Source organism: Lycium barbarum, chromosome 7 (genome assembly GCF_019175385.1).
Source record: "Lycium barbarum isolate Lr01 chromosome 7, ASM1917538v2, whole genome shotgun sequence".
Lineage (NCBI taxonomy): Eukaryota > Viridiplantae > Streptophyta > Magnoliopsida > Solanales > Solanaceae > Lycium > Lycium barbarum.
The window spans coordinates 105,951,450-105,968,047 of NC_083343.1; the positions used below are offsets into that span (position 1 = coordinate 105,951,450).

Below are 16,598 nucleotides of genomic sequence, written 5' to 3' on the forward strand. Positions count from 1 at the left end.
AGACATGAGTCTATACTGATTACGTGTTGAGTTCACGACATTCAAATTGGCAATCATGAATAAATTACGAAACTATCATTTAGAGAATAGAACTTATGAAGCTTTCAATGAAACTAAGGCTTACCTCTATTTCTGAGGCAATTCATAATAGTTGTAAAAAGAACGTGGCGTGGGGAGAATCATTAACATTCCCACACGTAGAGAGTTAGTCTTACATACCTTAACTCCGGCCTTTGAGCGTAATACCATGTTCGCCACCCCTTTCAACTTTAATCTATAGCAATATAAGTCAAGGGGAATCAATATTAGCAAGGATACTCATGCTTTGGTCATTTAAGCATTTTATCAAACACTTGGTGGGCATAAAGCTCCACAACCCTCATTAATGATGTTTATTCACCTAATTACCCATCCTCTTGCTTCTAGGTGATTCTACAATCTCAAATAGGTATGACTAACAACATTCTTCATCACCCATATGATTACAACAACCCTAAGTCAACAATCCAAACCCTACAATAGTTCATACGTTTCTTTTTATCATACCCATCAACTTATAGCCCAAGAACTTAGAGTCTATAATCGTCTATACAAAACTATAATCGATTAGAGGATGAAAGTATTACCTTTTTGCATTCAACTCTCTTGAATTCGGATTATAGGGTTCTTTCTCCAACGAAGAAGACTCAATCAATATCTAGGGATTTTGGAGAGTTAAATCATGTTAATAAGATGTTGGGGAATTGGAATTTACTAGAAATCATCATTAAACTTATCTTGCAGTGCTCTTGAGGCTTTGGGGTGAGTTCTCTCCTCTTCTAGGGTAATTTTCATGTTTGAAAGAGTTAGGAAAATAACCCCAACCTTAAAATAGGTTGAAAATACGCAATTCTGAAAAATATACCCAAAAACCGACCCGTGCACTGGGCCCGCATCGCATGCACTGCGTGCGACCCTCTGCAGACCAAAAGTTCAGATAGCAGTCGCACGCGTTATCGCGCACGAGCCCTGTGTGCTACCGCGCGTGGCCCTGCTGTGCTGCGTTTTTGTAACGCTCATAACTTCTTGCTTCGATATTCGATTGGCATGATCCTTATATGGATGGAAAGGTATTTCAATGTACTAAAACTTTCATTTAGGAAGATTTTCCAAATTCCAACTAATCAAGGGGTTATGGTCTCTTGAAGTAGGCCCTTCGGCCATTCGCTCAAACCTGCTACCCTTCTAAATTTTTGTTATACTCTCTTACTACGAGTATACTATGGTCATGTTCTCGGTCGGGGACGGGGGCGAGGGTTAGGAGGGGTAAGTGGGTTAAAGGAGCGTCTAGGTTGAGAGTAGGATCTTGGAACATTGGAACGTTAACGGGGAAGTCCATAGAGCTAGTTAAGATTCTTAAGAAGAGGAAGATTAATATAGCTTGTATCCAAGAGACCAAATGGGTAGGTCCTAAAGCTAAAGAGGTAGACGGGTATAAGTTGTGGTTCTCTGGTAGGTCGAAGTATAGAAATGGGGTGGGCATTTTAGTAGATAGTGAATTAAGGGATCAGGTGGTAGAGGTTAGGAGAGTCACTGATAGGATGATGTCGGTTAAGGTGGTCGTTGAAGGACTCACTTTGAACATTATTAGTGTATATGCGCCGCAAGCGGGCTTAGACGACGAGGAGAAGAGGCACTTTTGGGATGATTTGGACGAATTAGTGGGAGGAATACCGCCTACTGAGAAGCTATTTGTGGGAGGTGATTTCAATGGACACATCGGACCTATTTCGGGAGGTTATGATGATGTGCATGGAGGCTTTGTCTTCGGGGACAGGAATGGAGGAGGAGTCTCACTTTTGGATTTTGCAAGAGCTTTTGGGTTGGTGATAGCCAATTCGAGTTTTCCAAAGAAGGAGGAACACTTGGTAACCTTCCGTAGTTCGGTGGCTAAGACTCAAATAGACTTTTTACTCCTTAGGAAGGATGATAAAGGTCTGTTCAAGGATTGTAAGGTCATTCCGAGCGAATATCTTACAACCCGACTTAAGCTCTTGGTGATGGATTTAGCGATCAAGATGACGAGGAAGAAGAGGGTCGTGGAGGACCGACCTAGGATCAGATGGGGGAGTTTGACCACTATTAGTGCCCTGGAGATGGGAGAGATATTGAAGGATATGGGGGCCTGGGATAGTAGTGGGGATGCGACCAGTATGTGGGATAAGACGGCTAGTTGCATTAGGGTAGTAGCAAGGGAAGTGTTGGGGGTCTCGACAGGTAGTCGTGGTCAGCATCGAGGGGACTGGTGGTGGAATGGAGAAGTTCAAGGGAAGGTGGAAGCAAAGAAGGTGGCGTATGCGAAGTTGATAGAAAGCAAGGATGAGGTGGAGAAGTGGACGAATACAGAACTTTATAAGATGGCGAGGAAGGAGGCGAAGTTGGCGGTTTCGACGGCAAAAACGGCAGCTTTTGAACGCATGTATGCTGAACTAGAAGAGAAAGGAGGGGACCAGAAATTGTTCAGGCTAGCCAAGGCGATGGAGAGAAAGGCACGTGATGTGGATCAAGTAAAATGCATCAAGGACGAGCATGGCAAAGTATTGCTAGAGGAGACTCTCATTAGACGGAGATGGCAGTCATACTTCTCCAAACTCTTGAATGAAGAAGGGGACAGAGACATTGTGTTGGGTGATTTAGAACATACAGGAAGGCGTCGCGATTTTGGCTATTGCAGGAGTATTAAGGTTGATGAGGTTAAGGGTGTTGTTCGTAGGATGCGCAGGGGAAGAGCGACCGGACCTGACGAGATTCCGAGGGAATTCTGGAAGAGCGTGGGCCCGGCAGGTTTGGAGTGGTTGACTAGGTTGTTTAATGTCATCTTTAAGACGGCATTGATGCCCGAAGAATGGAGGGCGAGTGTAATGATCCCTCTATACAAGAATAAGGAGATATCCAGAGTTGCAACAACTATAGAGGTATCAAGCTACTAAGCCATACTATGAAAGTGTGGGAAAGGGTGGTAGAGATGAGGGTGAGGAGAGGTGTGTCTATTTCAGAAAACCAGTTCGGATTCACGCTAGGACGTTCAACTACAGAAGCCATCCATCTTATGCGAAGGTTGGTGGAGCAGTATAGGGAGAGGAAGAGGGACTTACACACGGTATTCATCGACCTAGAAAAGGCTTATGACAAAGTTCCAAGACATATCCTATGGAAATGCTTGGAGGCTAAAAGTGTACCTATGGCGTACATTAGGGTGATCAAGGACATGTATGAGGGAGCCAAAACCAGGGTGAGGACAGTAGGAGGAGATTCAGAGCACTTTCCAGTTGTGATGGGGTTGCATCAAGGATCAGCTCTTAGTCCATTTTTATTTGCCTTGGTGATGGATGGATTGACACGAAAAATTCAAGGTGAGGTGCCATGGTGTATGCTTTTCGCAGACGACATAGTCCTGATTGACGAGACTCGTTGCGGAGTTAACGCTAAGCTGGAGTGTTGGAGACATACTCTGGAGTCTAAAGGGTTTAAGCTGAGTAGGACCAAGACAGAGTACTTGGAGTGTAAGTTCAGTGAAGCACCTCAGGAGGCTGACTTGGAAGTAAGGCTTGGTACCCAGGCCATCCAGAAGAAAAGTAGTTTCAAGTACCTTGGGTCTATTGTGCAAGGCAGCGGGGAGATTGACGATGATGTCACACATCGTATTGGGGCAGGCTGGATGAAATGGAGGCTTGCTTCCGGAGTGCTATGTGACAAGAAGGTGCCACCAAAACTTAAGGGCAAGTTCTACAAAGTGGTGGTTAGACCGACTATGCTGTATGGGGCGGAGTGTTGGCTAGTTAAGATCTCTCACGTTCAAAAGATGAAAGTTGCCGAGATGAGAATGTTGAGATGGATGTATGGCCACACCAGGAGTGACAGGATTAGGAATAAGGATATTCGGGATAAGGTAGGGGTGGCCTCGGTGGAAGACAAGATGCGAGAAGCGAGATTGAGATGGTTTGGGCATGTGAAGAGGAGAGACACAGATGCCCCAGTGCGGAGGTGTGAGAGGTTGGCCATGCATGGTTTCAGACGAGGTAGGGGTAGGCCGAAGAAGTATTGGGGAGAGGTAATTAGACACGACATGGCACAACTACAGCTTACCGAGGACATGACCTTAGATAGGAGGGTTTGGAGGACCCAAATTAGGGTAGAAGGCTAGTAGATAGTCTCGTTATCCGTTCTTATTAGTAGTCGCATTATTGCAATATAATTTCTTGTGCTCCGATTTCTGTTATTATCTGTTATTTCCTGTGCTTTGATTATCCTGTGTTATCTGCTCCGATTTCTGCTATTATCTGTTATTTCCTGTGCTTTGATTATCTTGTGTTATCTGTGTCGCTTGCATTATTTCATTTCCATATCGCTTTGAATCTCCTATTCGAATCTCTTAACCTTATCTGACTTCTTTTTATGCTTTTATTGAGCCGAGGGTCTTTCGGAAACAGCCGTCCTACCTTGGTAGGAGTAAGGTCTGCGTACACTCTACCCTCCCCAGACCCCACGATGTGGGATTTCACTGAGTTGTTGTTGTTGTTGTCTCTTACTACGAGTCAAGCATTAATCTGAAGACCCGAAATGTTACACAAGGTTCTCGTTGTAGCTCCGGTCTGCATCTTGCTCCTGTTCGCGGGTTAAAGCTCTGGTCGAGTCTTACTCAGTTAGAAATTAAACTGCATACCTTCGCTGCTCACAAATACTTTCGGATAATACAAAAGGCAATCTATTGAAATGTGCAGTAACTAATGGTGTACATGGACCGTGTTGGTTCAGATTTTTTAAATACCAAAGCAAACCAATTACATCGGTTTTTTAAATCTACAAACCAAACCAACAAAAGTCAGTTTTTTCAACCTCAAGTTTTCTTGGTTTTTTCGGGTTGCTCGGGTTTTTTCGGTTAAGTCTTCATATAAAAAAGAGAACTTGTACTTCAAATATTTCTTTACTCCTAATTAGATACGACTATCTAATTAAGGTATTCTTTAAGAAAATAACACAAAATATGAGATGAGAGATGATATTGTACTAAAATATTCAACAAAAAAGTAATGAAATCATATAAACTGAAATGATCATAATCTAAAAATAATATGTCATGCTATAATAAATATGCCAAATTTATAAGGCATATAGAAAATTATCATAATCTAAAAGTATTAAGAGCCCGTTTGGCTTAGCTTATAAGTTGCTGAAAACAGCTTATAAGCTGTTTTTAGCTTTTTTGAGTGTTTGGTTGGTTAGCTTATAAGCCATTTTGTGCTTAAAATAAGCCCAAAAAAATAAGTTGGCCCATTTGGCTTAGCTTAAAAAAAGCAGCTTATAAGCTGAAAATAGCTTATAAGCCAAAAAAAAAATAAGTTGGGCTACCCCAACTTTTTTTTTTTTTTTGGCTTATAAGCTGCTTTTTTAAGCCCATCCAAACATGCTCTAAGTCATGCTAAAATAAATACGGCTAATAAGTACAAATTACACGACTAAATATTAAAGAAAAAGTAAAATTTAATTATGTATTTCACTATCTAAACCAATATAAAACTAAAGAATAGATATTCAACATTATTGTCGCTCCTAGTGTTAGAACTGAATTTCTTGTGTTAGCATTAGTATTGACTTGATTTTTGTTGGGTTTTATTTGAGTTACTAACATCTATAACGATAAAACATATTGGACCATTCAGAATTCTAAATCCAAGCTTGAAATAATATGTTAAAAGACAAAAAAAACTACGAAAAAGTTTAAGAAATATTTATAAATTACATTATAATAAATATTTTTATATATAAAATATTTTTGAAATTTTATACATGTAATGTTGGGTTGGGTTGGTTCGGTTTGATTTTTTTTAATTAAAACCAGACCAAACCAATGGTAGTCGAGTTTTTATTTTTAAAAGCAAACCAAGTCAAACCAAACCATTAATCGGGTTTTTTTCTCGGTTTGACTCGAATTATCGGTTTGGTGCGGTTTATCGGTTCCTTTGTACACCCCTAGCAATAACCCATTAATAAAAAAAAAAAAAGTAGGTGAAGAGGAAAATGGGAAGAGACTCGCTTGACGACAGAATTATTTCTTCCATTAAAGAGAAAAATTATTTCTAATGATGAAGAAAGGAGAGGATGGCATAATTGGTGGTGGCTGAATATATAGTAAGGTGAGTCGATGGTATTTTCCGACAACCTGAATCCGGCGAAGTGTTGAAGAGAAGAAGAAAGAAGAGCAAGAAAATGATAAAGAAAGAAAAGTGAAAGACTTTAAAAAATCAGAAAATTAATATTAAATAAAAATTACTTATAAAAATAAAGCTTGAATAATCTATTTTTGCCATTCACTCTCTTTGAGAGAGTGAAATACACTTTGTCTTTGTCACCTTGACATTTAGGGAGCAATATATTCTACTTTAAAGTAGTTCAGGATAATAGCATCCGTGTAGAATAGGTGTGTAGTTGATAATTGGATACCTAATAGGTTCGGGGCATTTAACTTTTGGAGAAGTTATTACATGCAATGACGACTATAGGGTTTAACAATGAAATATCTATAGCGTGATGCCGTGATTTTTTAAGACTAATAGTAAAATACAATTTTTTTAGAAGTAACAGTAAATTAGAAATCACTGAAAACCCTAAATTAAACAGTTACACTAACAAATTAATCCCCAAACTAAAAAATTTAGGTAACATACGACTAAGTGTTTTTTCTCTCTTTTTACCGTTTTCTACTTGGAAGAACACAGAGTTCTTCAGATAGTCTGCTGGAAAAACTTAGTTTTGTGCATAATTTTTTTCAGAAAACAAAGTTAAATGGGGAAGAAGAGGAATTCCCAATATGCTAATTTCAACAAAAGTAGGGCTGAATAATAATGATAGGCCGAAAAAGAACCCTAGACTCAAAGACCACAAGTCCAACGCTGGTAACTCAAAGTCATACATACAGGTATGTTAATAATATGGTGGTCAAATCTTCTTGTTTTGTGGTGTCAATCTAAACATAACATTTTTTGACCTCCTTTTACCCTTAGTATGATCTTACTGTGCTAAAGGAGATCTTTTTCTATACCCTGAGAAGATATGCAAAGAATAAAGTTTTCTGCTTTGTACTGATAAAAACAAGTTTTCTGCATGTGTTAATTTTCGTAGTCTAAGGTTTTTAATGTCTTGTATACACTATATCTATGTGCTAAAAGATTCAACAGTTCATAAGAGCATAAACCCTGCTAATCAAAATATAGTGACAATTACTATATGCAATGCTACTTTTGGTGAACTTTTTTATGCCCTGAGAAAATACACAGCATATAATTTTCTCCTTTCTATTAGCTTTGCATAATAACGTTTTCAATATTCATAAGAGTGTTGACCGTATCACTTTTCACAATAAGGATTATCTGGCGTGGACAAGCATCTTATGTCGTTACAACATATGCCTTTAGCATATGTGTTCATTAATCTAATCGACTTTGTTATTATAATCCCTTGCTTTTTCACACTCAGAAAAATTTGTCTTCTTTTGATTCTTTGAATTTCACACAGATCCTAGGAAATGGCATGGATACTCAAGATATATCACCCTCTGTCCTCCTCTTTTTTGACAAATGGAGATTTTTATTTGACGCTGGAGAAGTAAGTGTTTTTCAAGTTTCCGTCTGTAAATAGCACAATAATGGGCGTACTAGTTATGCAACAATAATATGTGCATGGACTATTATATGGTGAATTGTTTTGGATGAACAATAATGCGCTAATCGTTATTCAAAGGTTGACATAACCAAGTCAAGAATTAGCTTAATAAAAAAAAAGAAATAGCTTAATCCTGTTAGTTCTAATACACATATTCTTATTGGGCATTCTATATTACTTAAAATGATGCATAAATTCCCCATATAAGTTATGTAGGTATTAGTTATTCAGAGTTTTATTACAAAAATCAAACGTTATATTAGTAATGCGGAATTTTATATCGGAAACCAAACAGTGCATGGTATTAACTATGCAGAGCTTAACTATGATTTTTGTTTTCTTATACAACAAAATGGGTGACCCCAAGTGTAAGTGCAGGTAGTTCTCTTATTGTTCCAGCTGATACTAAAAGGGTATAGTTCTATTGTGATTCCGTTTTGTTAGTTTGGCAATCCATTTAATAGCTATTTGATTGAGTACAACAACAACAACACAGTAAGATCCCACTAGTGGGGTCTGGGAAGGGTAGAGTGTACACAGACCTTACCAGGGGCGGAGCCACATACGGTCGAGGGGGTACATCCGAATTCCCTTTGGTGGAAAAAAACACTATTTATACATAGTTAAAATTATTTTTTATGTATATATAGTAGATGTTGAACCCCCTTTGGCTTCTTCGTATATTTACTTTTTTATATTTTGAACCTCCTTAGTGAAAATCCTAGCTCCGCCACTAGACCTTACCCCTACCTTGAGAATGTAGAGAGGTTGTTTCCGATAGACCCTCGGCTCAAACAAAGGTGAAAAAGGAAGGCAGTAGATCTATTTGATTGAGTAATAGTGCCATTTTTTATTGCTTGGGTGAAGCAGATAGACTTATTTGACCTAAAAATAAGATACCTTATATGCATTTAGTTACAGACTGTTTCTGTTAAAGTCTTTGTCCTACTAGAATGAGCAGAATAGAATCGAATAGTATAGAGGATCCATACACTAAGCCCATCTAGCTTCGTCTTGCGGCATAGTGGATTGATTATTTGATCCACCTATTGTGGATTTTCCTGAATAGATGTTCAGTAGATAGAGACAGGCATAAGGATCCATGCTATTGTCTGTCTTTATTGTTGTTCTTGTAGGTCTTCATAATTATATTGTTCAACAAACTGTTTTCCACTTTTTTCCTTCTTGCTCTTTCTTGGTTCTTGTTGCCTTTGTCAAAAAAAAAAAAGATTTATGTAGATAAGCTGGAAGAAACTAAAAAAGTACACTTGGACTTAGCACCTATTTATGTTCTGCTCGCAGGGATTGCAACGCTTCTTCACAGAGCATAAAATTACATTGTCACAGGTATTCAGATACATAATCTTGATGTTCTAAACTTAGTTATTGTGTATGTTACTTTGTCGCTGATCTAGGAGAATATACATAAAAGTCTTTTTCTCCAGATTGATCACATATTTCTATCACGTGTCTGCTCAGAAACTGCTGGTGGACTCCCAGGTTGGTTATTAATGAGCACAATATGAAAGTTAACTCTTTGAGTGCCTGGATAAAATTAACCCTAGAGAAGATTCTGGCTTATTCATTGCAGTTGAGTAAGATCACCAAAGAAGTTCAATCGTTTTAATTGCAGGTCTCTTATTGACTTTAGCTGGAATGGGAAAAGAAGGGATATCTGTGAGTGTCACATTAGCTTATTTTACTTCCTATATATTATCACAGTTTTTTGAACTTTAAATGGTGTTTGAACTAAAAGTTCATTGCAATTTTTTATATGTTTTACGTTTTAGCTTTTATTCTTCTTGTTTTATATAATGTTTATCTGAGATGAATTTAAATGGTCAGTGAGGATTTGTATAGTTGAACCCAACTTGTTTGTGAGTGAGGCGTTGTTGTTATTGTTGTTTGTAAATGGTGTTGAAAATTTGATACCACTTAGAGTATTTGTTTGCAGGTTAATGTATGGGGTCCTCCGGATCTCTATTTGTTGGTTGATGCAATGAAATCATTCATCCCAAATGCTGCCATGGGTCATATACGTAGTGTTCTCCATATGGATGGATCAGATGAAGTTGTTAGTACTTCTTCAAGGAAGTTTGATCGTCTTTTTGCTCCCATTATTGATGAAGTTGTCACAATATATGTTGTTCTCTTGCCACCACGTTCCTTGGAAGTGTGTGACTCAATGAAGGAAGGATCCTCTGAGCCAAATGCTCCACTAGTTAGTGGTAGTCATTTACCAGAAGACCTTCAAGCACAATGGATTAATCTCACAGCTGAAGTTGCATTAAATCCTGGTGAGCTTTCGGTGGTTTATATCTGTGAGTTGCCGGAGATCAAAGGGAAGTTCCATCCAGATAAGGCTGCTGCTCTTGGGGTGGAACCTGGGCCAAAATATCATCAATTGAAAAGCGGGAATCCAGTGGAGTCAGATCACCAAAGCATTACAGTGAGTTAGAAGGATTCTTTTCAAAGTTTATCTTGGACTTGATAGTCTATCTCACTAAGTTCTCGATACTTTGCTTACATTGTTTCACCATGCAGGTTCACCCTTGTGATGTTATGGAGCCTTCTATTCCCGGTCCTGTTGTGCTCCTTGTTGACTGTCAAACACTCTCTCATCTGCAAGAGGTGTCATCTTTACAGTCTCTTACTCCATATTACTCGAATATATCAGAACAACCTGTTGAAATGTGCAAAAAAGTAAATTGTTTGGTACACCTTAGCCCTGCGTCAGTAACAAATACGACTGCATATGAGCAATGGATGACCAGATTTGGTGAAGCCCAGCACATAATGGCAAGACATGAGCCGTAAGTACCTTATAATATTCTCTTCTTTTCAACTGCATATCTGGCTTTCTCCTCTAATTTATGTTTCCTGTTTATATAGTTGTATGTTTATTATTCTTGTGGGCCATCTACGGGAAGAATATTGAGATTCCAATTCTGAAATCTAGTTCAAGAATTGCTGCAAGACTTAACTACTTGTGCCCTCAATTCTTTCCTGCTCCTGGTTTTTGGTCTCTTCAGCAATTGAAGGGCTTACCAGCAGTCTCAAAGTTCCCGAGGGAGGTATACCTTACTGAATTCTGTTTGGATGAGCAATATATTTTTTTTTGATTAAGCACCGGGTGTCCGGGTCTCTTTGAGCCCCGACTAATCCCGGGGGTGCACAGGCCCTCGGCAAGGAGTTTCCCGCAAGTGCACCACGGGTAATTCAGGGTTTTACCCCAGTCCGATGGCCCTCAGAAATTGTTTGCACCCAGTGGGTTTCGAACTTGAGACCTTGAAAGGGAGCACCCCAAGGCTCAAGCCAATTACCACCAGGCCAACCCCGCCAACCCCTGAGGGTTGGATGAGCAATATATTTTACCGCTGATTTACTGTTACTTTTCTTCATAATGCTTATCTATAGTATTTCGAGTTCTGTTATTTGTCTTCATAATGCTTACTTTTCTTTACTTCCATCAATTCTTGTCTGACCTTCTTTGTTATGCTTTTCTTGAGCCGAGGGTCTTTCGGAAACAGCCTCTCTACCTCTCAAGGTAGAGGTAAGGTCTGCGTACACTCTATCCTCCCGAGACCCCACTATGAGGGATTACACTGGATATGTTATTGTTGTTGTTGAATGACTTGACCACGGGTTTGTTTGCCTAATAGAGCAGCTATTTTAATTTTGTTATTTTGAGTTGTCTCTTCCAACTTCGTGTCAGATCATGTATGCAGAGGACCTCCTCAAGGTGAGAGAATCGATATAGTTTGGCTGAAATGGTTCTGTATCAGTAAAAATAAATCTTGTCTATCAAAAAGAAAGGACTAAGAAAGTACATACCAATTTTTAACTTGATTTGCTTTGGAATGTACATATACAGATATATTTTCCATAAAATCCACCGTCATCTATCTTACGCAAGCTATTCAATTTGATGCTTGGTTTATTTATAATGGACTTTGTTTTCTGGAACAGTTCCATCTTCTTCCATACAAAGATCTTGGATTAGACAATTCTGGTGTTCCTGCTACTATTTCACGGACAGAAATCTTAAATGAATGAACTTCGGAAATTCCAGAAATTATAAGTGCTTCTAAACATATTACCCAGTTATAGCATGGGAACAATGGAACAATTGAAGAGCCATTGTTGCATGAAACTGGATTACCTAGTTGTTTGGAAAGTATAACACGAGAGGATACGGAGATTGTTCTTCTCGGAACTGGTTCATCGCAACCTTCAAAATACCGAAATGTTAGTTCTATATTTATTAATCTTTTCTCAAAGGGAAGTATTCTGTTCGATTGTGGTGAAGGAACACTTGGACAGCTAAAAAGAAGGTAAAGTAGGAGTTCATTAATATAAGCCTATCATAACCATATAGTTTTTGCCTAAACTTAAATGTGTAATATAATGTGCTCCTTCCAAAACAGATTTGGTGTTGAAGGTGCTGATGAAGCTGTGAAGGGTTTAAGGTTTATTTGGATTTCTCATATTCATGCGGATCATCAAGCGGGTCTTGCAAGAATTCTTTCTCTGAGACGTGATTTGCTCAATGAAACTCCCCATGAACCTTTGATTGTTGTAGGTCCTCGGCAACTTGAAATATTTCTTGATAGGTACCAATTGCTCGAGGAACTTGATATGCAGTTCCTTAATTGTAAGGATACCACAGAATCTTCTAGGGAGGCTTTCGAGTCAAACGAAGACAATGATGCTAATGGGAGTGCGAGCAGGCTAAAGAACATGTTCGGAGAAGCAGGATTGAGGGCATTAAATAGTGTTCCCGTTATTCATTGTCCGCAAGCTTATGGGATCGTCCTAAAGTCTTCTGATAGGACTAACGTTATTGGGAAGAAAATACCAGGTTGGAAGATTGTTTACTCTGGTGACACAAGGCCTTGTCCAGAATTGGTTGAAGCCTCTCGTGGATGCTTGTGTGGAAAATAATTTAACCCATTCCTCGACCCTTCTTCATTTTCATTTTCATTTTAATCCACACCAATTCACTTCTCTTTCTCTCAAATCTCAATCTCTCAATTATAGTTACTTTGCAATAATTAGCCACTTTAAATTTCTCTCAAATAAATATTATAGTCTTATTCTAGTTTCAATTATTAATTTTGCAATTATAATATTGTTGGTGGAGTTGGTGATTTTGCAACAATCCGAAATAGCTTTGGTGGATTTGCAATTCTAGCCGCCTTCATTTTGTTGGAAATTAATCCGGCAATTTGGTACCTTCGTTCCAACTCTATCTTCATTTTTCGCAATTTAATTTACGCAATTTAATTCTAGCAATTTAATTTGTTGCAATTTATTTTCTTGTGATTTATTTGATTGTGATTTAAATTAATTCTATTTAATAATGGCAAAGAGATTTAGACGTGGTGCCGGTAGTAGCAGTGGTATTGTTAGGGGTGGGCTTAATGAGGAAATATTTGTGGAAGAAACACCTAATTTAGGTATTGATGTTGGTGGAAATAATCCACTTTTAGGTCATGAGGCAATGCAACAACATTTTACCGACACTTTTAATGAAATTGATGATGATGATGAAACACAATCCCCCGAAAATCCCATACGAGATACATGTCCTGCACAATCACATACACAAGACAAACAGCCTAGAACTCGTAAGTCAACCGCTAAAATTTAAAAATTTATGACTAAGGATAGGGAAAACCAATCAGTTACATGTACCCTATGTGGACAAGTATTTGTTTTTAGGCAAGGAACCAATAAGGATGGTGGAACGGATACACTAAATGGTTATATGTGAAAAAAACATATGGATGCTTGGGGAGAACAAACGGGTTCAAATGTGGGGGATATTCAAATGACGATAGACTCACGAACTGGTAGAAATTTTAAGTATGACAAGAAAAAAGAGCGTGTAGAAATAGTTAAAATGGTAGCTTATGATTGTTTACCATTTTCCTTTCCCTCAGGTTTGGGGTTTGTTACATACATTCAACGTTATAATCCGTTATTTGAGGGTATTCCTAGAAGTACTTGTAGAGCAGATGTTATAGATTTGTATAAAAAATATAGATTTTATTTGCGCCATGTATTTAATTCTTTAAATTGTAATGTTTCTCTTACCGCTGATTTGGGTCTTAGTCTTAACAAGTTAGATTTTTTTGTTATTACATGTCATTGGGTTGATGACAATTGGGTTATGCAAAAAAGAATTATAGCTTTTTTATATGATGAAGGAAAAGGTCGTCACGATGAAAAAATTTTAGCGGATTCAATGTCTACTATAATGAGATTTTTTAATATTTATAGAAAAACACTTTGTATTGCTTTAGATAATGCTTCTAATAATACAAAGGCAATTGGTCTTTTAAAAAGAGAAATAAACCCTCCGCTAAGAAATATTTTTCATGTAAGATGTAGTTGTCACATTTTAAATTTAATTGTTAAAGATGGTCTTGTGTGTTTTGACGATTCTATTCAAAAAGTTAGAGATGCGGTTGCGTTTCTTTTTTGTAATGCTAATAGGGCAAGACTTAGAGATTTTAAGAATGCTTGTGTGGAAAATAACCTTAGACTTAGGAAAATTCAAGTAGAAATTGAGACTAGGTGGAACTACACTTACATTATGCTACAACAAGCATATGAGTATAGGATTCCCATACAACAAGTTCACAACAAATATAATACTGATAGTGATGATTGGTTAAATTTTTCGCATTGGGAAGATATTAAAGAATGTGTTGAACTCTTAGAAAAATTTTATAATGCAACTCTTGCTTTTTCTAGACAATTCTATCCCACGGTAATCGAAATTTTAGCCTACTTAGCGGAAATAGTTAGAGTTTTACAAGAGTATAAATATAAATCCGGTTATCAAGCGGCTATTTTTGAAATGATAATCAAATTTAAGAAGTATTTTTTTTCCATCCCAACTTTATTTATTTTGGGTTCTCTTTTAAATCCTTATTTAAAAGTGTCTTATACTAAAGCATTGGTTGGTCAAATTTATACATTTTTAGAAATTGAACCGAAAGTTCAACCATCTTTAGCTGAAGCCGAACTCGCTATTGATGATGAGTTTAGAAATTTTTTTCCTCATTATTCTAATTTGGAAGAACGTGATACACCCGTTGCTCCACGCCCTACTACTTCTCAAAGTAGCAAAAAGAGCTTGTCGGGTTTGTCGCATTTAAATGTTTTACATTCACAGCTAACTTCTTCTTGTAATGCAAACTTTGATGAATATAACTTTTATTTAATGCAGCCAAATGTGGATATCAAGGAACTGGATGAATTGGACGTCTTAGCATGGTGGAAGAAGTACAAGGCAAGTCATCCGATACTCTCAAGAATGACTCGAGATATCCTTACGGTTCAAGTATCAACCGTGGCTTCGGAGAGCGCATTTAGCCAAGGAAGACAGCAAATTGGAGACCATAGATATTCATTATCCGGCTTTAGCTTACAAGTACTAGTGTGCATTCGCGATTGGATTAGATCGGAGCGACGCAACCAAAACTCAGAAGCGGGGGAATGCAAAGAGGAAGAAATTGAAGATTTGATAGCAAGTGGACCGGACCAAATGGAAGACTTTGAAGATATTTCCTGGCCAAATATGATATGGGGGAAATTAACGAAATGATTCAGAATTGGTGATTTTATTATTCTACTATTTCTTTACAACTCATGTATTATTTGCAAGTTAAAAAAAATTACAACTTGCAAATAAATGTTATCCAAGAATGAATAAAATATATAGCTCATTGAGCTTTCTTCTATTTGCTTGTGTTCATATTTTTACTTTTATTAAATTAGAAATATACCTAAAATATACTAAGAATATACTTATAATATACATCTACTTAAATTAAAAACTAGAAAGTTATATACTTGAAAAATAACTAAAATATATTAAGAATATATATTATAGTATATATTAAGAATATATAGTGTAGATAAAATATATTTGGATTATACTTATAATATATAGTATACATATAAGTATAACTTATATATATATATATATATATATATATATATATATATATATATATATATATATGTTTAAGTTATACTTATAGTATATATATAAGTATAGTATACATATAATATATATTAAGGATATATAGTATACATAAAATATATTTGGAATATACTAATAATATATAGTATACATATAGTATACATATAACTATATAAGTATAACTTAAACATATATATATATATATATATATATATATATATGTTTAAGTTATACTTATAGTATACATATAATATATATTAAGGATATATAGTATACATAAAATATATTTGGAATATACTAATAATATATAGTATACATATAGTATACATATAACTATATAAGTATAACTTAAACATATATATATATATGTTTAAGTTATACTTATAGTATACATATAAGTATAGTATACATATAATATATATTAAGAATATATAGTATACATAAAATATATTTGGAATATACTTATAATATATAGTATACATATAGTATACATATAAGTATAACTTGAATATATATATATATATATATATATATATATATATATATATATATATATATATATATATATATATATATTAAGTTATACTTATATGCTATATATTCTTAATATATATTATATACATACTTAATATATATTATATGTATACTATACTTATATATATATATAACAACAACAACCCAGTGAAATCCCACATCTTGGGGTCTGGGGAGGGTAGAATGTACGCAGACCTTACTCCTACCAAGGTAGGATGGCTGTTTCCGAGTATACTTATATATATATATATATATATATATATATATATATGTTTAAGTTATACTTATAGTATACATATATATATATATATATATATATATGTATACTATATGTTTAAGTATAGTATATGTATACTTAAACATATAC

General features: G+C 36.2%; 1 protein-coding gene and 1 pseudogene across 1 annotated transcript; both read left to right on the top strand.

The window, feature by feature from the left end:
- Positions 1-3,463: 3,463 nt before the first annotated feature.
- Positions 3,464-4,545, top strand: LOC132602375 (uncharacterized). Its single transcript, XM_060315251.1, has one exon. The coding sequence runs from the start codon at positions 3,698-3,700 to the stop codon at positions 4,181-4,183; it is 486 nt and encodes a 161-aa protein (XP_060171234.1). The 5' UTR covers positions 3,464-3,697; the 3' UTR covers positions 4,184-4,545.
- Positions 4,546-6,690: 2,145 nt separating this feature from the next.
- Positions 6,691-12,848, top strand: LOC132602376 (tRNAse Z TRZ4, mitochondrial-like; annotated as a pseudogene).
- The last annotated feature ends 3,750 nt before the right edge of the window (positions 12,849-16,598 follow it).